This window comes from Melozone crissalis, unplaced genomic scaffold, assembly GCF_028551555.1.
Source record: "Melozone crissalis strain CALT ecotype California unplaced genomic scaffold, PUWL_Pcris_2 ptg000004l_1, whole genome shotgun sequence".
Lineage (NCBI taxonomy): Eukaryota > Metazoa > Chordata > Aves > Passeriformes > Passerellidae > Melozone > Melozone crissalis.
This window is the reverse complement of record NW_026535782.1, coordinates 7,486,598-7,510,717: the sequence shown is the minus strand read 5'-3', so window position 1 is coordinate 7,510,717 and position 24,120 is coordinate 7,486,598. Positions and strand designations below refer to the sequence as shown.

The 24,120-nt window shown below is 36.6% G+C and overlaps 1 protein-coding gene across 1 annotated transcript in view; it reads right to left on the bottom strand.

Annotated features, from left to right (window-relative positions):
• Nucleotides 1-24,120, bottom strand: part of CPNE8 (copine 8) — a 70,299-nt gene that overhangs the window by 7,304 nt on the left and 38,875 nt on the right. Inside the window, exons 11-18 of the mRNA XM_054272702.1 lie at nt 19,538-19,613; nt 16,895-16,948; nt 13,724-13,785; nt 9,890-9,936; nt 9,080-9,261; nt 7,038-7,165; nt 3,527-3,629; nt 813-870 (exon numbers count right to left, since the gene is read on the bottom strand). Coding sequence (XP_054128677.1) covers nt 813-870; nt 3,527-3,629; nt 7,038-7,165; nt 9,080-9,261; nt 9,890-9,936; nt 13,724-13,785; nt 16,895-16,948; nt 19,538-19,613 — 710 coding nt within the window. The remainder of the gene's footprint in view (nt 1-812; nt 871-3,526; nt 3,630-7,037; nt 7,166-9,079; nt 9,262-9,889; nt 9,937-13,723; nt 13,786-16,894; nt 16,949-19,537; nt 19,614-24,120) is intronic.

Below are 24,120 nucleotides of genomic sequence, written 5' to 3'. Positions count from 1 at the left end.
AAAATATTTTTGTCTTGTTTTTTCCTCTTTTTTCCTACATTTAGAGTATTTGTACAAAAATTAACATGTACAGTCATTAGTGAACACTAAACATCTGTGGTAGTAGTGCTAAGTATATTTCATGTACAACAGAAGGTATACTGATGTACTAGAATTAAAAAGAAATTATTTAGCACTTAGAGGAACAGACACACACAATGTCTACACTTCATAGGGCAGTGATACATACTTAATAAATTAATACAAATAATGGAAGCAGCTTAGTTATAATAACAGAGAATGGTGTTCCAGAGCATCATAGAAAGAATATATAAATAACCTGGTAATTTCCCTCCTGCTGTAATATTCTGTCAATGCTGCAGCACAGCAGGGCTCACTCCTGTCACCAAGTGAAACCCTGTTTAATCCAGACCACCTCAAACGTATTTATTTTTCTCAAGACTTTATTACTGCAGTAAGATCAATATTTCCACTCAACTGACACTTCACAAGGCATCTAAATATTTGTGTTGAGGAAATGGAACATTTCTTGAGTGTACTTACTTTACTGTAAATGCTGAGCCCCCATATGGCTCTGGCTTGAACAGAGAGCCTGAGGGGCTACACAGCTCCACATGGTAGCTTGTAATCACACTGAGTTATCAATCAATCAATCAATCAATCAATCAGTCAATCCAGCTGGAAATGCCAGCAGCACTCACTCCTCACTTCATATAATGTTCTTTTAAAGACCAATATTTGTTTGAAAAGCTACATATTACTAAATTGTAAGCAAATCTAAAAAAAATTAGAAAAACCACTAGAACACTTACCATCAAACTCTGCTGGTCCTACCCCCACTATAATTATGGACATTGGAAGCCTTGAAGCCTTCAAAAGAAGAAGAAAAAGAGGTTTAATGCATTACGTAACTCTGCCAGTAACAGGAGATCTGAGAACAAAGTGAACAAAACCACACAGAAATTATGTTTTAAAGAACATTTTTTTTCCCCCTAAAAAGTTGAGTGGTGTAAACTGTCTGCTTAAGTGGTACAAAACATCTTGCATGAAGACAGAAAGGCACAGGATTGTTTTATTTTTTCATTACCAAGTCTTTGAATCATACAGGATGCTAATTAAAGACAAGAAACCATGTTAGCATTTAATGCTAATATAACAACTAAGAGGACAAATTTCTCCTAGAAACTTTTGTAAACTGACAGTAATTGTAAATATGTACCTAATAACAGTCTGACATTTATTTAAATGTGCTTTGCTGTTTCTTGATCTTACACAGCTGCTTGCAACTATGGGACACTATTTTGTACATTGATCTTATGCCAATTTTTAAAAGGAAAGAAATAATCTATTTGAGCAATCTGTATATTACATTTATCCCATTAATGAAATTTTACTCTAGTCAATCATCCATGCCACAGACAAGCAAGATATAGAATTGGCCTGTGGTAAGATTTTTCATTTTACTTTATCTTATTCATTCGAAGATATCTGGCTTTCTCTGAATAAACTCTGTAAAATCTTTAAAACTGCAAAGACACTATCTCAAATATTGGACTCTCCTGTCCTGATAGTAGCATCAGTTTATAGAAATAATGTGAATCTGCCTCTGATGAAGAAGGTATCAACTAAAACCAAAGAACACTCAGCAAATGTCAGGGTTGACAACTTACTGAGATAATTCTGGTAACTCTGTTGCTTATTGAGATATTGTGATAAACTGTAAAATGTCTACAGTAATTTTAAACATTAAACAGGAGTATATACACTGCTACTGTAAAAAAAAATCATAGATGGAGACCTTCTGATCTCTTAGTACAGAACCTTCTGTTTTCTAGAATGTTATTTTTTGATTGTAAAGAAAGTATCCTTTAAAGAGATTCCTACTCACACAGACACAGAATTATGTGATGTAATGAAATATGAAACAGTAAGTGGCAAGGACAGCATAAAGACAAAGAGTTAAACTTCTGCATATAAACCTAAGTCTTGGCATTTCCTGAATGACAGCATAACCTTTAAACAGTTTGGTAAAACAGAATGTGTCTGACATATATGCTGTAATGAGAAAGATGCCTAAAAGCACAATTAATGTTAAAATTGAAATATACTCTGACTCTTATACATATCAAGTTGCATTGGACATCATCGCTCTTTTTAGTATTATGGATATTATTAAAACTAAAAAAACTGCTATTAAATAGCATTTAATTAGTTCTGTCATGGTATACTGCGCTCACATTTCAAGAAACCTGCAGAAAAATGAAGGCAACTTCATAAAAAACCCAGACAGCAAATATTATCAAACTTCCACCTATTCCAAGCTAACACATCTGCTGTGTTTCCAGACAGTCACAGACTAGCAGCCATTATTTGTTGAAATGAACCATTACTGAAAACAAGGTTTGTCTGTATGTCTTGGTGGCACAGGAATTAATCTCACAAGGTATCAGCCAACTGCACTCGCTGCTCTCTTATGCACAGACTTCAAATGGAAGGGTGAGTCAGAACCAAGAGCTGCTCCTTTTGTCTGCACTGAGTCTTTCTGTCACCTAAGAGCAGCTCATCTAAAAGAAATTATGTTTCAAATCTCTAGTCTGGGCTGGAGAATGAATTCCCAAGCTTGTTATTACACAGATTCTGTGTCTGTGCAGCAGGGTGGGACTGAGGGCATCTTGGTCCCCAGGGAGAGGCAGAACACTGGGGCAGAATTTTCATGTGCACCCCACAAACTGAAACAGCATCAAATCTCTACAGGAGGTACTGAAAGTGGATCTTCAAAACTGTGCCACCTAATTCTGCACTATTCACTTGGACATGATGCTAAATTACTTTAATGTAGGCTTTTCAACTCACCATTCTGCTGCTAACTAGATCCACTGTGGTATGTTAAAAACTACTGGTAGAGATCTTTTCCAAACATGTCTAGGAGTGTTTCTGTGAGTACTTTTATCTGAAATTTCCCACAGGCAAAAACACAATAGAACCGGCTCATAATACAGAATATTACCTATACCCATGGCAGTTTGGAAGAGAAAAATACTGAAAATAATGCAGAAACTAAAACAGAAAATACAGAAACTAACAAATAAGGAACTTACAGAGCTTTAGGGACTGTTTTGAGGGAAATCAGATAATTGGTATGCTTGCCATTCAGGATCAGAAAGTTGGGGGCAGTTTCAAAAAAGTGTGGGGATCAAAACTGTCAGCAATAATGAGAAAGAAAATAGTTTACTACACAAAACTGCTTGGTGGGATGTGCATGAGGAAGGAAGAGGCAAGAAATAAATAAGGAAAATCATACAAACATACAGTGCTAGAGAGAAGAGTATCACCATAAAACACTATCTAATTAGGTCAAGTTCAACTTTTGCTTTCTTTTCATCTTTATGCATAATAAACTTCTCCTATTTGGTAAAAATGGGTACTCCTGGAACAAATCTAGTGCCTGAACTATTAATCCACTTGCTTTATTGCCTAAAATATAAATTCCTACAAACATTATTTCAACACTTTCAATAAAACTTACATTCACTATGGATTCTTTTGTCTGAGCCATATCAGATATAACTCCATCTGTAATAATGAGAAGAACAAAATACTGGGAGCCATCTTTTACTGAAGCAGCATATCTAAGGGAAGAAAAACCAATATTATAATAGTAAAAAAAACCTTTATAAAAGGAATTAATATGAAAACAAGCTGAATTTGTAACATTTGACTACCAAGGACTAAAAAACACAGTGAATTTCAAAAGTGAAGACATTCATAACTAAGCCAGACTTTATACTTTTAAATGAGAACATTGAAAAAACATAACTAATACAATGTTGATAATCTGTATGTGTTGCATCAGTGAAAAATGGGAACTGCACCACACCAAAAGAAGCAGGGACAGAATGTGCTCTATAGAACAATGAGATGTTAGAAAGCCTAAGTTGTTTAATAGCTATTACCTATAGGGTACGGAGCTTTGTATGAAGGGTATACATGAATACTAAAGGGTTGGGTTTATAGCACAAATAAAACTTAACAGGAATCAACATATTGCGTATTTTTCTCTTCTTTTTTTTCCTTTACAAATCCAGGTTACTTACTGTTGACCATGACTGCAGATTTATAGTTCACATTTATGTGTGTAAAAGACCTGAACATGCACCCTGCAACCCTGGCCTCGATATTAATTTCTGTGCACCACCCACAAATTGCCTTTCCTGCAAGACTCAAGCTTCTCCTTGTGCTGTACAGGAATGCAAGATAAAATATACCCAGTGACACCCAGTGCCATTCCCACCTCAGTGAAGGGGCCCAAGAAGCAACTACTCTTTGAAAATGAGCAGCCTTTGAAGGATTGTAAAGTCCTGAAAGAGAGTGAGCCCAAAAAGCCTCACTAAATTCTATGGCCTGAACTGAAGAACTTTTTGTGGGAAGCTGTTTGCTGCTTCAGAGCCACTACAGTTCCTGCTTTTATGAAGGTTCTTGGTGCTGTGAAGTCAAGAAGTAGAACTTTGTGCAGTGAGTTGTAGAGAGAGCAGTAAAAGAAAAAAAAATTAGTTGCCTCAGGAATACTTTTGAATACATGCCCAAATACCTAATATGACTGTGAAATAACTCACTATTTTATTGGCTACTGAATACAAAAGGCCTGGCTCACTGAACAGAGCATGTTCAGTGATGGCCACAATGCTTACATATACTGACAAAACTCTCTAATGATAACACAGTGCATTGGCAGGCAGCTACTTCTGATAAATACAACGCTGCAGCCACACATTTATAAGAGTTTGGAGAAAGCCACAACTAACTCACAGAACATCAGCATCTTCCAGCCTCTCCCCAGGATCCAGATGGGTAAAGAAGCCATACAAGCAGTGACCCTGTTGGATGTCACCTATTTGCATGCTGGAAGTAGGGACTGATAATTAAATATTGAGATTAGCAAGACCTACCATGGAACAGTTTTTACTGCCAAGCAGAGACTTCTTTTATCTCACTTTTCCACACTGCTTATAAACTTTTCAATGATGACTGCATTGACAAGGTATGATGAGAGAGTAAAATAAACATTATCCTCCCTGAGCACTTAGCACTGCCTACATACCTACACTGAAGAAATGGAACAGATATTGGGTTATTTCAATTTTTTCACAGATTAAAATGCTCCAAAGCCTTTTGCAAGAAAGATCTTACATGAGGGAGATGGAAGATGACACTAAATTGAATCTGGTATAGTTTAGGTAACTCTAACTGGGGAAAGGATAAAAAAAATCATTATCTGCCTAAAGAGTTTTGAAAGAATACCAAGATCACAACAGGACAGTAATATCTGACATTGGTTACAGAGATTTCATCAGAGGCACTCTTTTAAGTAGGAGGGATGTGGAAAGAAGAAATTTCTTTGAGGATGAAAGTAGGTTCAAAGAGTAACTGCAGGGCAGTACCATGTCAATGAGAGTCACCAGAATAATCAAGAAATTGAACCTTGAAGGAAAATGGTGTTACTGAGAACTGGACTGATAGACAGATTGCTCTAGGGATGATCATGCAGGAGAAATCCTTGTGAAGACACTTAACTTTCCCACTATAATGTAGTCTGATTTGCTACTAGGAGGAGCTCCCAAAGTTTGCAACAACTTGGTATTTAGACAAAAGTTCAGTGGAAGGACTACTAATACTGGTGGACAGTCTTGTGTTATTCTGCAAATGTTGGCAAATATTCCTGAAAAACAACTGGTAAGGAAAAGAACTAATTTTATGCCAATGTTTTGATAAAACTGGATCGAAAATTTCAATTTTTGCAAGGAATAGCAGGCTTGAGATAAATTGCCAAGTTCTGGGTCAGGCATCTCAGCTGCTATGACCAGTTCTGAAGAAAAAGAAAGAGCCAGAAAAATTGTTGGGTTAGATTTCCAGATAATGCGGCCAATGCAGACACTGAGTGCCACATCTATGGAAAACTGCTCCAGAAGAGATTATGTCAGAGGAAAGATTAAAGGAGACAGATACTCTCAGATGACAAGCAATGTAAAATACATGTACATAATTTTAATTGTATGATCTGAAGACAAAACAATGAAACTCTAATCATAAATAGCTGAAATCAGCTATCTAGCCATGCTAGGGGGCACAGAAAGTTCTTTGCCCCACAGAATTTGCAAACTATTTTCTGCTGGTCTGTAGAACTAACAACAGCAAACCAGATAGTACATAAATATCTCTTGCTATTAAAATCAGCTATTTTGCAAGCTCATAAATAACACATTACCAGTACAATGATTTACACATCCCTGCTTCTTTATTTTGTAACCAGTAGCTCTTTGTGTCTATAAATAAAATAAAATCTGTTCAGCAAATCACCTAAGCCATATCCCTTTCCTATATAAATTCATGGAGGTATTACAATGCCAAGGTCTTGAGCTCAAGATTATAAGTCAAGATCTTGTCTGCCAAAATAAGGCAACATTATCCTTCTTAAGAAACTTTCTACAAACACAGGGAGGTTTTTACTGTGAGGAGTGAGATGAGGTGTTGCATAACAGCACCATGGCTCCCCAATGGTGACAGCTGCCTTGAAAGTGCCACTACCAGCTGGGAATTGTTGGCACAGAGAGACCTGGAAGATTCTGTTGACATTTGGGGCATTCAGAGATTAGAGAAACTACACATACCTAAAAAAACTCAGAGCTTATCAAAATTTTTGATAGATGCACATATTTTCTGTGAAGTAATAATTCTGAGCTCTAAAGGACAAAAAAGGAACATGACGTGACAAAAATTTTATTTCCTTATGATTTCTGCTAAGATTTGGACTCAGGCTGGTCAACTGGATCAGCTTTATTTCTTTTTAATCAGCAATTAAATTCTGCATAATACCAGCATATGGTCTTCAAACCTACTCAAAGTCACAAGATGATTAATTATGGGACTGAATAAACAAAACAACTGTCAATAAATACCTTTCTCTGTAATGTCAGCCTTTTATATGCAGCACTTGTTCTGACACAAAGAAGTTTCTGCCCAGCACCTGCTGTGATGCTTACCTGGCTACATGATTAATTACAGGAGCAAAGTTTGTTGGTCCATAAAGCTGTACAGATTTTAGACTCCTGTAGTATGCCTCCATTACACCATCAATTCCATGGCAGTATGGATTTTGAGGGTTTCCATTCTAACAAAAACAAGAGATGATTAATCAGTATAAGTAATTATGCAGCAAAAACTACACAGGTTAACGAACACTACCCAGTGTAGACATTTAAAAGGCAAAGACCTAAGCATTCTAGGATCTACTCAGAGAGTTCACCACAAATGCCCAGTGTATGTGCCAAGTCTGCTTGTGGTGTTACCTGCTGAGGTAAGGAGGTTCCACCAGCCCCAGCAGTCTGGGTCAGTGGGGCTGGCTCCTGGACATAAACACCACCTTCAGTGTAATTAAACCCTCCTTCACACATGAAACAGTAACAGGCATTTCCCTGTGTGGATTTAAGGTATGAATTACAGGTCAGATGTAAGCCTGGAAGCATGTTTGGGAGCACAGTTCAGGCTCAATGATTTATTCTTTTAAAAATGTGAGAAAAAGAAATGGTAGCCAGACCCTGAGTTCAGACATTTAGAAGTGTATAAGGTAAACAATAAACTTTCCATTGTTTTGGCTTGATATTTCTGCATTGAAAAAATTATTTTTGACCTGGTATAAGCAAAAGAAGAAAGGAATTTACTGTCTGGCAGCTCACAAAATGGCTGATAGTGTAAATTCTTAGGGTAGGCATTTTACTACCTATCTCCAAAATGAGTCTTTAATGAGGAAACCTATTAACAGATGGCAACACAAACACAAAAGCAGAATTCCAGACCCATGTCAGGCCAGGCAAATTATCTGTGAACTTTCAAATAATTTTACTCTCCTTCACATGCCAACACCTCATTGGCTTAGTGTGCCAGTACTCATTCTGAGGTAAAGTGTACTTGCCTGAGAATCTAGACAACCAAAGGGGAATTTGGACAGAATTTGTCTAAAACATTAAAAGGGAGAGCTGAAAACACTGCTAAGCATTGCATGGGAGACACCTATGTAAGTTTATATATGGAGGAAGGAAATACACACAGACACACACACACATATATATATATATATGTATGTACATGTATGTATGTATGTATGTATGTATGTGGTGCTTTTTCTTCTGTAAAAGTATCACAATGGCTCATAAAGAAACTAAATTAATTTTAGAAATATCCTTAAAACTGAAAGATGCATCAATATATTTGGACTTGCTATACAAAGTCCAAAGTCTGCAATTTAAATGAGTATTTGCAATTGCACCTGTTTTAAATTAGATCTATGTGGAAAACATTTCCCTGAGGTAAGATATGTTGCACTCTTTCCTAGCACAGGCTGACAGAAGAAATACACATCCAGAGTCACCAATCTGCTGCCATTTCTTTGATGCTAACTGATTAGCACTCCCCTGGTACACCTACATTTGCTATAATTCTGACACATTTATCCTACCCTGAGAAGAACAAAAACCTCAAAACAAGCAAGTAGATAAACCAACACCCATCACAAGCATCACCCTTCTGGCAAATCCTGGTAGATTTTAGGTTGGAAATTGAACTGATCCATGGAGAAATCTCAGATTTATTCTTATCAACTCATCTTTTAGTCCACTTAGATATCCCTATGTCTCTGAACTAGCAGCCTGTAAAGACAGAGATCCCAGAAAATGAGACAGAATAGTAAGAATAATAATGAAATTTTATCTAGGAACATGATTTGTTTGCTTCTTTAGAGATATTAGCTTCAGTCTGAAGTCTTTAAAGCATCTGTTTCTCAAGCTGCTACAGCTGAGGTTAAAGATTATTACTTTTCTTTATTACGATTTTTGGCCTACAGGGACTTCTTGACTCCAGATTTCTCTCCATAACTTCAACTGAAGTAACTTCAGTATGATGAAAAGTTTTGAAACAACTATTTAGAGTAAGCACAAAAGATGTAGCACATTCTCTGTTCTTTACTTGTCCAGTAACTGCTTAAGACTACAATCTTAACTCCCAAAAAAGTATATGTTTATTTACTTACCAGTGCAAATTCATGTGATACTCTTCCATCTGGAGGAAGTCTAGCTCCAAATCCTAGAGCTGGGAACATTTTATCACTATCATAGTCCTGAATTATTTCACCAACAGCTCTCAGTGCCATGCCATAGGCATTCAGCTGATAGGGATTCATGTAGTGCAGTGAAGTTGGCTGTAAAGGGTTACCTGTTGAAGCAAGGATCAGATTTACTTTAAAATTAAATCACTTCATTACGTGAATTTTCTCCCTTAAACAGAAGTTGTATCAGGTAAAAATGCAGTGTTCCAAATAAATCTTAAAAGTAGTATATTTTTAGTAGTTCTAAATACATTTTAGGAGAAGTAGTATTTCAGCATTGAAAGGGCAGCAAGAAACTTGTAGATTTGTGCAACTTATACACTTTTAAGATGAAATTTACAAAAGCTTCTGAAAGCAGCTTTGGAGGAGGATCACAACTTATCTCAGCCCCACTTCAGCCTCACTCTCCCTGGAACGATTTGGCCCTTTTCAGTGGGTTCTTCTAAGGCTTCTCCCAGCAGTTCCAAAAACCAAACAATAATACTGATCAAAAGCTACACATATTTGCAAACGGCCTCTGGCTATTAAATTTTATATGTAGCTTTTCCAACTTTTATCTGTTCTGTTTGTCCTGTTTTCCTAGACAGGAATTGACCTCTCATCTGTTGCTTGGCAAAATGGAATCCTGAGTCCAGGTGGTGCCAGCTGAATACTGTTACAAACACACACATATGTGCATTTAAAACTGAGCACAGCACAAACACACACAAATAAGATGTTTATTTTTATTCTTACCATTGGAGGCTGTGAAATCAATAGCAACTGTGAAATTGATTTGGGTGCTGCAGAAAAAGCAAACACAAATCTTATTAATAGTAGTACTGCTATGGAGACAAATAAACAAGAGATGGTAACATCATTTGTGGACAAACTGTAGGACACTGACTTTCTAATAGAGGAAATAAACACTGAAAATACTCTTATAAAAGGTTCAAGCCAAGGGCTACACAACACTAACTTATTAACACACTGAAAACAGTTACTTGACTCCATCATTCTTTTTTTCATTGTTTATTAAAAATCCTAAATAAATAATTAGTAAGAACTTTACTTCCATAAATATTATTAATTCCTTTTAGCAGTAATACTGATTTTCCCATGGACACATTTTAACCCTGGTCATGCAAGATGTTCTCTCCCAGCTGAGGTGGAATACCAAAACAGAGCACTGTGCCTTATGGATTCAGTGCTGCATGGATCACTACTACTTTGCCACAATTTAGTTGGCATAGAAATACATGATCTACTTGAAAGTGACAGGTGATTTTACCCTATCTTCCTATACACCACAAGAAATGAAGAAAGTATCTTTAAAGGAACAGTAATCCTCACCTCACAGCCACAGAGAGAGCAAAGTGAAACCTGTCATCTTTTAATATGAGTTCCATCAGTACTGACACACATAAGGGAACAAATTAAGTCTGAATGTGGTTTTTGACTAGGTTTGATTACGGTTTTTTAAGCAGTACATTGGAAGGAATCGTGGACTCCCTGTGGCGTCAGAATGACAACCAGCTGGTCTGTCAGCAGGGGGGAGCAGGGGAAGGTTTGAGGACCACTTACTGCACAGAACTGTACAACAGAGCTGTCAGAGTAACTAATTCTAAGAGGCTGCATCCTCTCCATGGCATCCAAACCCCTGGTGCCACTTATAATTTCCCCTTTGCAGATGCTTGTTGAGCCAAATGCTGTAACAACATACAGAAGATTTTCCCGATAAAGTCTCTTCAAGATCTCCCTCTTACATGGTTTTATTACTCCTTGATAGTCTCCAAGGATACAAGAAACACATGGCAAAGCTTCTAAAATACTTAGCTATGGCAGCCCTTGCTTTGTAAGTTTCTCATGCCAGGCCTCCTGTGAACAGCAAATATGCCTCCCATTACAGTGGAGAGTGTGCTGCCTGGATTAAAACAGCTGTCAGGAAAGGAGATCTGAATTCCCCTTTTGATCATCAATGATTCAATGCAGTTCAGTTAAAAATATGTGACCAAATCCTTTCGAATCCAAAAAATGTATGGGTGTTCATTTCTAAAGACCTGGAGGAAGGTAAGGCTTTTAACATGATGGAGGAAAACATTTCCTCTTATCTTCCACTAATCTGGGATAGAAGAGATGACAAGATATTTCAGTTGCAAAAGGATTCAGTTCCTGAATTTTACTGATTTACAAATAACTAGCTCACTACCTTTTCCAATACGTCAAACCAGCTAGAAACATCTGCACAGAAATATCTTTTCTATTCACTAAGTCTTGGAGCTTTGTGGCTTCTGATCTTTCTTCCAGTCAAAAAAAACAAAGAGTGGACACTAAACTAGGTTTGACAGACATTCCTGTAAATTCAATTGCATTCCTTTCCAAGACTGTATCCCTTACATTGCTGAACTTATTCATATATTTGGAGGGGCTTTGATAGGAATATGTTACTAACTGGGGGCTGTATTAAGCAGCAGGAGAAATTTTGAAATATACATTATTTTTAGCACAACATGTGGGTAGGTCAGTGTGGCAAAATTTTGATTAAGTATCAAGATGTAAAGAAAAGTCAGCTATTAAGGAGGTGTTATTTGATGTAATATTCAGATGCAAAAGAGACATCCTCCTCTTTTCTGCCATACTGCTATAAAATCCAGTCTTATGGAGTAAAATGAAATCTGAGTTTATGGACAAACCTCTGTTTCATTCTCCAAACTTCTTTAAGAAAACAACAGTCTATATAGGTGATACTGGTAATGGAATATCCCAATTAAACAGATGCAGACTCAAAACATAAATACATTAAAAAAACCCCATAAATAAATACTGTAATTATAATTTGTTAAAACTGTCAAGATTTCCATGATATCTCCATTGATTCTAAACACCTCGAATTACAACGGAAGTTTTGAACATGAAGTATTTTATTAGCACCCATTTATGGAAGAGCAAATAAGCAATTGTGCCCTTTGCAGAATCAGTGCTTTCTACCTCCTGCCTATCTAAATGGAATAAAAACAGGGAACTTGAAAAAACCCCAGTTTTGGAGGACATGATGGGAAAACAGACTGATTAATGACAAAATCTTCTCTTTCCCCTTCCTTCAAGTATTTGACAACTGGACTTTAACTGATATGAAGTCATATTAAATGAGACAAACAAAGGAAGGGAGAAGCCTAGAAAATAACTGAGTCTGAGCCTCTTGACATGAGCCTCATGTCATGTTTATGTAACTGCATATGTTGCAGAAAGAAAGGTAAGATTTTACATAAGTACTTCTACAGTTTTCAGCGGCATGTACATAGAAATAATTGCATGAAACACTAAAAAACATTCTATGTAAAATAATTAAATAAGTATCACTGCTCATACTTTTAAACACAGAGCATTCTACTGAATGATATTGCTCTTTTGCAAAAGAGCAGGAAAAAAGTTTAAGTTGAATTTATTAATATCACAAACCTTCTCTGAGTTGCAGTTAATGAGATATACTTGTATTGTAACATCTCAGTGAGGAATGTGACAGACCACCCTGGAAAGATTACATAAGCAGCCCCTATAAAATTTTCTTTTCAAATTTAGACACAAACCTCAACTCCTCAGTTCCTTATACCTGCTCCTTCTGTAGAGATGAATTTTGAATGAATGGGGAATAGGATGGTCATGGCATATTTGTACAGCACACTTCAAAGGAAACAGCTGCACTAGAGGCAAGACTCTTTCTCCATGCATTTGTGCATACACAGACTTCAATCAATAGAAATTTCTGGTGAACATGGATGGATGGCCATTTTCAGCCTCTGCCCAAGTCCCCAGCAGGAATGTAGGACTGTCACTGCTGGGACCAAAGGCAAAGCCCCATATAGTACTGTCAAAACACAGCACAGACTTTTATTTCCACTGAACTCTGGTTGAAGACTTAAAAAAAAAACCCCAAAAAATAGAACTTGTTTCTTCACAGGTAATCAATGCTCTTAAAAACATGTGGAATGCATATGCAGACTTTATGCCTCAAAAATCCAAAAATAAATGCCTAGGAATGCATAACAAATTTCCATTATTGTAGAGAAGTATAGCGTTCTGGCAGGGATGTTAAGAGCCAGGAATTTTTCAGATTTAGTCCCATTTCCAGGCACGTTCTAGGGTAAGACATTTGACACTTCTGTCTCTACTTCTCTTTAGAAAAAATGATGATGAATGAGAAATCAAACATGTTAAAAATTTTAATTACTATTGAAAAAAATGCCTTTGAAGGGGAAAGGGTCTAAATAAATGCCAATATTAAATACACCAAATCTCAGTATAATTGGAAGAAATAGGCAGCATTTTAATAATTTAATATATATAGATAATTCCCTTTTGTTTAATCAATTCTCTGGCTGGTCAGAAGTTACTCTCTTTCTCAGTGTTTTAGTATCAAGTCCAATTCCAACAGTATGAGCAAAGTCCCATAACTTAACTTAGTCATTATCTGCATGCTTTATGTAGGAAAGTACAGCCCCTAAATGAGGAAATAATCCAGCTCCTTACAGATGCTACTGAGAGCCATAAACAAATGGTGAAAACAAGAAAGGTTTGTTGCTAATCACATACCCGCCTTTAATATAGTCAAGGAATGAAACTTCTGTTTCAATTAGGAAGGAAAGCAATGTTACCTGAAAGCAAATAAAAGAGAGTCAGACATGAATTGTGTGTTTCCCAGCTGAACAACCAGAGACATAAGCACAATGTTTTTCGAGCTCTGTCCTTAGGATGTAATTTCCTACAGTATTAAGGGAAAAAAGAAGATTAAAAAAGATATTAAATAATTTCAGCAGGCAGCTCTTGAAAGGGAAGAGACAGGTTGAGAAGTCTATAATTGCCTTCCTTTTTTTATTTAAGGAGAAGGTAAGGGGCAGAAGATTGTATTCCAGAGAAGGTTACCACATACATGTTTTCTAATTTCTGTGTACTACACCTACATCTGAACATTACAGGGTATATGATAATGCATCTGTACCATGAGCACTTCAACATTGTTGAAAGAACTCAATTACAATTATTTATGTAATTACTCATCTCACATTAAAGGTCATCCTGAGTATTGATGCAAGCCTAGACTGCAAAAATCTAGTAAAGTATACACATATAGGAAATACATAAGTTTTTTAAAAGTAGTATATAAATGTATATATGTATTTATGTATATGTATACACATATATCTGTATATACATAAAAATGCACTGGTAAGAAATTTCAGCAGTCCCAGATTTTATCATTCAGAAATGACAGAGATCCAAAACACAAAGTAATTTAAAGATGTTATGGGCATTTTCAGCAATTGAGTCACAGAGGTATAAGATCAAGTGGAAAAGATCCAGCATTCAAGATTTTCATATATTGTGCAATATTTATGAAGCAAAGAATTAAAATTTTAATTTTATTTACACAAATTCTTTCATTATATGTGCAGCAAGCTGGCAGTGAAAACTGCTTAAGTAACTGCTCAGAGCAAATCCATGAATAAAGATACAAGGAATAAAAAGGGAATGGAAATCTATCACAAAATTTTGTGTCCACTTGCAGCAAAATATAAAAATTGAAAATACTCCTATGTTGTAAACTTAGACTCAGAATGAGATTACATGTAGTAATTCTGTCTTCTATCCACCTCCCTTTGTCACAGTTCTGTGTGACTGAGTGATCAGCTAAGCTTAAAATCACAAATTGCCCTTCTAGCTGAGAACAGAAGACCATTACAATGTTCTACCAGGCTATCAGTAGCATAAAGAGACCAAAATTTCTTGCAAAAAAAACCTTGCAAAAAAGACCAAAATTTCTATGCATTTTCCCACTGGACACAGTAATATTAATGGTTGATCTGCTCCTACAGCTGATTCTCTTCTTCCTAATTAATTTAAGCAAATATTTTCACTGCATCTGATTTTAAAAGTCAAAAAATGGAAACAAACAACTCCCAAAATGGCTGCAGTACTTACTTACATATAGGCAATGACTACTAATGCTTCAAGTTTTATGCAGGGAATCTTTTATTTCTCTATTAGGCTTTGTTTAAAACTAACCATGAATTGTGAAACACTTCTGCCTAGTATGTAATTTGATTGTATGAATTCAAAATGACCCATTAAGCAATAATAAACTGAGATATAAACTGTATGTACATAGTCCTTAAAGGCAGTAGTGAGATAACAGTCAATTATTTATATCCACTCTAAGTTCTCCAGAATTCTACCTCCTATTAATGAAAATTATGGTCTTGGTGCCTGGCTTGAAAATTTAAAAATTTGTGGGATAAAGAATATCTTGGGTAAATGATGAGGACAAGAAAAACAAAACTGCAGGCAAACACATAAGAAAGTGACCATGTGGAGAAGCAGAAGGGAAGCCTGAAGGACTACTAGAAGTAAGGGCAAATGGGGACAGAGATGACTTGATATAAAAAAATAAATGACAAAACCAACAGAAGAGAAGGAAAAAGAAAAGGTAAAGAAGGAAAAAGGAAAGAAAATTTCTGTTTATTGGAAATTTTGACGTAATTGGAAATAAAGAACAAGACACAGTTCATTTTGTCTGTTCAAATATGAGTAAAATGTTTTTTCAAATGAAGACAGATACTTGTGAAGATGTTAAAGTATTTTAACCCAAAATTAACATGAAAATTGAATGTGAAAATACATTTTTTTACCCTTCTGTACCCTATGCCAGATTTCAAACCTAAAATTTAGCACTGGTTGAAAACAACCACTTAACATCAGTTTCTCACTCACTAGTTCAACGCAATAGACTTGCAACTTGATTTTGACATGATAGATTTTAGTAAAAGAAATATGTTAGCAAAGAAAAAATTATCTAATGAATTAGATATTGCATGGTAATTTTTAGCAGGCAAGCTGCTTTTGCCAATTTTTCATAATTTAAAGCAAAGGTAGAAGAAGAAGTGTTTATTTTCTCACTGGTAAACAGACTTAGACAAGAATGTGAGAATGTCAAAACATTCCTTCAAGGCTACTTTTCAGCATGAAAATAGCCCTACTGAGCCCTACTCAAGAGTGGAACTGTTCATGTGGAAAAAACCCACATGGTGGATGTGTTTACAAAAAACATCTCTCATAACTGATTAGGTTTTCCAATATACCGATCCTCAAAATTTATCTTCACTTTTTTGTAAATGATGGTGTGAACATCATGGATGTCAGGACATCAAAGCTGAGCAAGGGCTGAATGGAAATAACTGCATTGCTACCAAATGGTTCATAAATATGAGAACAGAACATGGAATGCAAATCAAACAAGAGAAATTCTCATTCCAAACAATACTAACAGATCTTTCAAAATTAATTTACAAACACCCCTTAGTAATAAAAATTGTTGACTCTTTTTGATTTTGCCATGATAAGCATACTAGCTTTTAACAGTGCTAACTGAGCAGATACATTTTAAAAGAAAATTTATTTGTAAAAGTGCAGGTATGTTTCAGACAAAAATTAAAAAGTGTTTTCAATCCAATAGTTTCAATTGTTTAACTGAAATTTTTGTAGAACTTATTTTGAAAACCCCTGGCGACTTGACAGCACATTTGGACAAACTTTTTATCAAACCTTTCAAATTAAAATCATCTGAAAGTAAAATGCTGTGTAAAAGTAAATAGTTTATTGTGGCCTTGACAGAATTTTTCTATTCTAATCCTGTTAAATTACAAGTCAACTACACTCTCTTTGAAGCAAGAAGAAAAACATCCAGTAACATAAAATACATTTACTTACTGTTCCAGAATTAACATACTTTTTCTTTTTTCCTTTTTTCTTTGGATTTATTACCTAGAAACACAGATACAAGCATTAAAGCAGTATGATCCAATATGAAGATAAGTGTAAGGTATTTTCAAAGCAGAAAGTACTCTATTTTCAGTGCATGTTGAAAACCAGTGAATTTACCTTCATGGTACTTGCCAGGGAGCCAGTGCTGGTACTCATATTAGACAAATAAGGGATGGGGGCAACAGAGGTGAGAAAGTTCATTATATCTGAGAGCTCAGTGAAACACTCTGAATTTTCCCAAAATTCTGCATTTTTCTGCATTCCTGATCACAGTGTTTCAGTGTATGGTGTCACTACTTTGTCACCTCACAATGCATCTCTTCACAATCCAGTTAATCTTTTTCCATCTGCTCCTCACAGCACCTGAGAAACACCTGAGTTGTTCTACTCCCAATTTCTGTACTTGGTGCAATGACAGGATCTGCTAACAGGAAGATCAAGTTTCATGAAATAGGTAATTTCATGAAAATGTTCAATATCACCACCTGACGGGCATACAGGAGTTTCGGGGGGCCTCAGTGCACTCCCCATACCCAAGATTCTTCATGGAGCTGGACCACAAAGCATTAAACATTTTCTTGAATGTCTGGAACCTATGGACATAACATTTCTCACTGTAGCCACCCATAATTTTCTTCCCCTCCTGAATACCTACAAAAAGCAAGTCTCAGTTAATTTTGTTACATACACATGAAAATGTACTGCTGCTTTTCCAGAAATGCACATGGAATCGGAAGCAAAACATTATTTTGTTAATTAGGTCATTCAACTATCTCCTACATATCTAGGAAATTCAATGCCTTATGGCTTACTGCCAAGTTTTACAGTAAAACTACTCACAGATGTTCTGCAAATGATAAGGAATGAAAACATTCCCAATTGAAATCTTAGTCACTTATCTGGTATAAAATATTTAAAGAATTTTGCCTGAAAATGGGCAAACTAGAAGTAGTTATCTTCCAAAGATTTTCTCCTCCAACCAAAATGAGATTACATTTAAAGATCCTATTCCTTGCACAACACACAACAGCAGTGAAATGTAAGGCAGAAGGAGACAACGATGATTTGAAGTCTTCCCAAACATGCTCAACAAGTGAGTCCCTCATTTCCCCCAGTATGCCACACTGATGTTATACAGTAAATATTCTGCCAAGTTTTTACTCCTTTACACACACATACACCCATTAACACTTAAAAAATCCCAAGTAGCTCCTGCCCCTCCATTTAACAGTGTCTGACGAGCAATAGAGTAAGCCTGTGTAATGGTGGCAATTAAACAATGCAGCAATTCTTGTGGAACCAAAATTTCAGCCAGAAAGTGACTCCTGCTGACATCTGCCCAGAAGAGGAAGAGGAAGGTAACAGGCTGCCTGTCTGCCCTGTGGCAGTGCATTCACTGCTCTCCAGAATTCAATGGTCAGGCCTGAATTAGCAGCATATTGCTTGCCAGCAGTCATTAAATGCCAAAGAGAAGATTCATTTGAACTTTCTGCTTCAGGTAACTTGGCAATTGGCTTCTCAGGAATTGCAAGAAACTGCACTAGAGCTTGGAGTGAAATATCATGGGAAACAAGGCATTTACTTGGAAGCAAAGATGAATTAAATGACAGCTTGTTTCTCTCCTATAATTCACAGTACTATAATGATTATAATATTTACATGGGGTTCTTTTTCAAATTTCAGATAACTTCAGCAATTAAACAACATTTTTTAGCCTCTGAAAATTTTACATCCCAGCAGGAACCTAGAAAGCTACATGACTTATAATGAACCTATTAAAAAAAGCTCAATTGCAAAGAGGTTGTTCTAGCAAGTTAAATATGGGACACTCACTCAAACTTCTCTACCTGCCTTGGGTTAGTTTGTAAAAGTAAAATGTTTAAAAGAGAATTTGCCCAGTATCTTGTGCAATGATACTGAACAGACGAACCCAGTAGAAGCAGTACCCAAGTGTGGAGGATTGCAAACATGAGCTGCTCAGGAAATGTACGCTGTCCCTGGGAGTATGATATTGACACCATATTTAAGAAAGTGAAAAATTACTTAAGATTTTATGACGGAATACTCCTGGTAGGGTAGGATTTGTGTCAGTGATACAACAGGAGAGGACATTTTCACTGCACACAGTGATCTGTGTTATGACACTATTCACAGGAAACTGCTATAACTTACTGTAACTCTGGGGCTGATCTTGGATCTAACTGAGACAAAAGCCATGGCTTTCAGTTATCTTGGTCCTGTTCTGCACAGCAGCACCTTTGCTCATCTTCAAAATAAAAGTGCAGCACATAATTGGAGCACCCTCCTTCCTCGACTTCTTTAGTGCTCACCTAAACCATTATATTTGCTATCACCTACATTAAGACTATGAAAACACTGAAGTTTAATGGCAGCAGTCTGAGACCAATTAAAGGATACCTTAAGGAATACCAAAGACCTGCACATCATACAGAAGCAAAAAAAAAAGGGTTATAGCCACACATATGCCTTCTCATTAGTGGCAATAATAGCTTTCCCTTGTTTTCAGTGTTGTCCATTGTTGTTTTCTCATTTATTTCCTGAGAGTGAGTAAATAGTCATAATACTTACCTCATAAACATTGAACTGAGACTGCCCTCTTGACAACTCTCTGTAACTTGTTGTGAATTCTCCAATGAAATCATGGCTGTTTGAAAAATAAGATTTTAAATCAAATGCACAACATTTAGGAATTTAAACATGCGTTTTATCTATTAACGCAAAAGAGACACACAGCCAATATGAACTGACACCCAAGAGACAAGTAATGGCAGCAAATATAATTTGCTTAAAAATCTTCATTACTCCCTCTGTTTTGTGTAATGCAAATTTAGAGTAGGAAACGATTAGCTTAAATCTTTTTGATGTCTTCTGCTTAACTTAGCTGCACAATGAGGACTATGTTGTAAATCAGAGACTGACCCCAATGTAAGTTTACAGAACCTGAAAAAACAGAGCAGGCTGCCAAAAACTGTCACCATTTCCTCAGTGGATGACCACTGGCACTAGAGACTCTGAACTGTGTATGAGGCCATGTGAGAGAAAGGGAGTTACTGAAAACAGGAAAGGAGTAACTTAAACCAGAAAAGACCAGTGTCACAGACATCTTTTATGAAAAATCCTTTCCTTAGGTTTTTCCTCCTGAGAAGCTGCGAGGCCTCAGGAACAAAATGTAAACAATGATTATCTGCTGCTGTGGAATGCAACAGGTGCATCTGTGATTGGTCTCATGTGGTTGTTTCTAATTAATGGCCAATCACAGTCAGCGGGCTCAGACTCTCTGTCCGAGACAGAAGCTTCTGTTATTCATTCCTTCTTTTTCTATTCTTAGCTAGCCTTCTGATGAAATCCTTTCTTCTATTCTTTTAGTATAGTTTAATATAATATATAATAAAATAATAAATCAAGCCTTCTGAAACACGGAGTCAGATCCTCATTTCTTCCCTCATCCTCGGACCCCTGTGAACACCGTCACAGACCAGCCCTCCCAATCTGTGTAAAATGGTATTGAAATTTTAAGAGGAGGACCCGAAGCTTATTTCAGCTCCTCTGTCTTCCCATCTGGGAAGAGAAAAGCAATCCACTGAGGTTGCTCATCTTATGGTATTATTGGAAAGCAGATCTCAGTCTAACAATAAAGCAGAGGTTATCAAGCTTCTCCTTTCTAAACTCTATTCCCGCTCCAGGAATACATTTGGCACTCCTGTGCTGTCGTTCATGTTTTAAAAACTGCTTTGCCAATGCATAAGCAGGGCTGGCACACTGTCCAGGAGCACTGTGAGCACGGTGCCACAGGGGGATGTGGCAGGGGAAGCACCCTGGGGAAGGTGCCCAGGCTCAGGAGCACCCACAGGGCTGCCAGATGTGACTGAGCTGCAGGTTTGTACCTCAGATGCGCCTGGGATGGAAGGGCTGCAGGGCTCAGCCCCAACTGCACAGCTCCCAAAAGTCCCAGAAGTTCTGCTCCATTCTCTGCTCTGCCCAGCTGAACTTTCCCCAGTGCTGCTCCAGCTGTGCCCTAAGAAGGCATTGCATTTCCTCTACACTCTGCCTCCACATCTGGTGAGCTATGAAGCTGTTTCACCTTCCCTCCAATGGTAAACCACAATAGAACTGCAAAGTTTTATGACTTTGTGACTTGCAAAACTTGTTTTTAAGAAATTCAGCACAGTTCTAATTAAGCTATAAATATTAAAAGCAAATTTAAATAAATCTGAAGGTTGCAAGATGAAAAATGGAAACAATCCGTAGCAACGTGAAATTTCTTTCTTGCTTTATTCATAATGAAATTAAACAAAAAAACCCTCAAATATAAAGCTCATTTTCTGAAATCAGCATGAATTCACAAAATATGTAAATCAAACAAATAAGAGGTTCAGTCCTCATGCTGATAAGCAAAGCATACTGTAAGAAAGCTTGAGAAATACTCTATGTTAAAGATATTTCTCATTACCCAGATTCAAAAGGGACCACCTCACATGAAACACTCCCCTTTCAGCTGGGAGATCATCAAATTGCTTCCAAAACAAAGACTTCTCTTAAGAAATGTATTTTGGAGGTATATCTCTGCTGAAATGCCCTCCAGACTGTAAGGACTATTTGAGCAGGGAATAGAGGAAGCATCCACAAGGTGTATTTGTATTTAACCCTGGGTAACCATGGCACTGGAGAAAAATATATATTGCTTAAAATAGAACTTTTCCCTTTCCTAACAGTTCTAACCTTTCATTTTCAAATCAGGTTGTATATTTAAGGCAGAAATCCAAACAACAGTTCAATGACTAGCTACAAACATGCAGCAGCAAACAGGAAACATGAGCCATGCCAGACAGGACTGTCCCTGGGGAGCAAAAGAATCTGTACTGCTCAAAAGCAATTGCTCCTGTAATTCTAAGAGACACTGGAAAGGCTCCTCTCCCTATGGCTATATCCAAACATGAGCTAGAAAGACGTGATTCCTCTGATGAATCATGTTGCAAAGGTTTGGGCACACATAACCAGCCTGAGAGCCCTGTGCACTTGGAAGAGCATCAGCCAGGATCTTTGCTTTGGGCACTCAGGGGGATGGACATGCCACACTAGGCTGGCTCTGATGGCTGAGTGCCTGCTGGACAAAATGTGCCTTTGACAGATGTATAAGTCATTAAGTAAATATTCTAATATTAATCATCACACTTCAGCAAATGGATCTCCTTATTAGTCTCTGGAATGAGAATCCAAAGTACTTACTCTCCTTGCCTGCCCAACACCAAATTTTCCTAAATTTTCATCCATGTGTGGCATATCAGAACACTGAACCAGAGAGTCTTAGCACACAAAATTATCTTAAAGCCCATCTCCCTAGGTTTTCCACTAAAATATCTTAAAGCCCATCTCCCTAAGTTTTCCACTTTTAGCCCTGTGTTTTGAAGTGCTGAAAATAATTTTAAAAATTGTATAAACTTTGAATTTTTTTTATTATCTAAAGAAAAAAAAGAGAGGAAAGGACAATCATAATCAGAAGCATGACAATGAATAAGGAGAAAATGCAAGAATTTAAAAATCAACTATCTAGCTGGACAAGGAAGATGAAGGACTAAAAATCAGGTGGAAGAGCTTAGAATCTGAAATTTAAAATCTCTTCTGCAGTATTGATATTCTCAGATGAATGCTTCTGTGGCCCCAGCTTAGCATGACAATATTTACACCTTTATAACTCAACTTCCCCTTTTTCTATGTAACAGTTCATAAATGACAAGACTGTGAAATGCAACGTATATACAAAGTGATATTTTTTCTGAAGTTAAATGAGAAACCTTTTAGAGAGAACTAAAAATATCATAGTATTGCTAATGTGAAGTTGTGCAGTATCTTATTTTTTTCCTTCTGTTATATCTGTCTGCTTCATATATAATGACACTCAATAAAAAAAACCTAAAAATGTGACTCTGTCAAACAACTGGCCCAGTTACAAAACCAACTTTTGTGACTTCTTATAGCATTAAATATTTTGGGGTTTGTCACAGCTCTTAGAAGCAATAAAAGGGATCAGAACAAGTTGTTCGTATTTTGACAATTTTTATGCAAAAATTTTTATGCAACTTTTATGCAAAAACTGGTTTGACACAAAGGATGTTTAGTAATTAATAGTGTTAATGTTACCAAGGGCATGCATTACTTTTTGTCAAGAAGCTTTGTGTAACATTTGAAAATAAATAAGAGCTATTTGATGACAACAATATGATCATGATATTACATTTCAATTACTTCAACAATGTAGTTTAGGAACATGAAGGAACCAGCTCAACCCAAAGCACCATGGTGCTATTTGCCAAAGCACAGGTAACAGAGAATGGGGAAAAGGGAAAAAAAAACTTCTCAGTCAAGACTCAGGAAGTCAAAATCCAGTCAAGCCATAATTCAGAAATCAAGTATATGAACTGTAATTTTGTCTTCCTGATTGCAGAACAGCCTGTAATATTCAGAATAACTTGCTTTGCTATCTGGAGAGCAGGCAATCTTTCAAAGATTGGACCTGCCCAGTCTGCACATCTCTGGAGCAAAGAGATTCAGTGTGGTGAAGTGTCCAGCTGGTGTAGCAACAGTTTATAAAAACTGTCCATCACAGATGGAAATTAATATAAACTGAGGAACAGCAGAGTTGTACAAAAAATTGTTAGAGTAACTCTTGAATTGGATTAATTTCAGATATACTTGGCAATGTCAGAGTTAAATTAGGCACTTAGATTTTGCTATGATCACCCTGTAGGTTTATAGGCACCACCAGCTGGCAATTTATTCCAGGTAGGATGGATTCAATCAGACCATTTTCCCCTGTAAGCCTCTGAAGTAGCTTAAATGATTAGTTCAATCTACTTGTCTGATTTTTGCATTGTCTAAAGTCATGTAAGATGAGTTCCATGTCATCTTTCAGAGGAATTTTACATTAAAGATGTCAGTGCTCTGTGTGCTTCTAAATTTAAAATAGACAGAAAGCAAAAAGCAGCAAAAAATCATACCATTAGAATAAAAAGGAAAACATGTAAATGGTATCCTTCACTTTTTGTTTTTTAGATATTAACCTTATAGGCATTCAGATTGTGATGTGAGGAAACACAGATAATATTTGAAACTATTTGAGACTGGAGAGGCTGATGATTGCCTGAAATGCACAG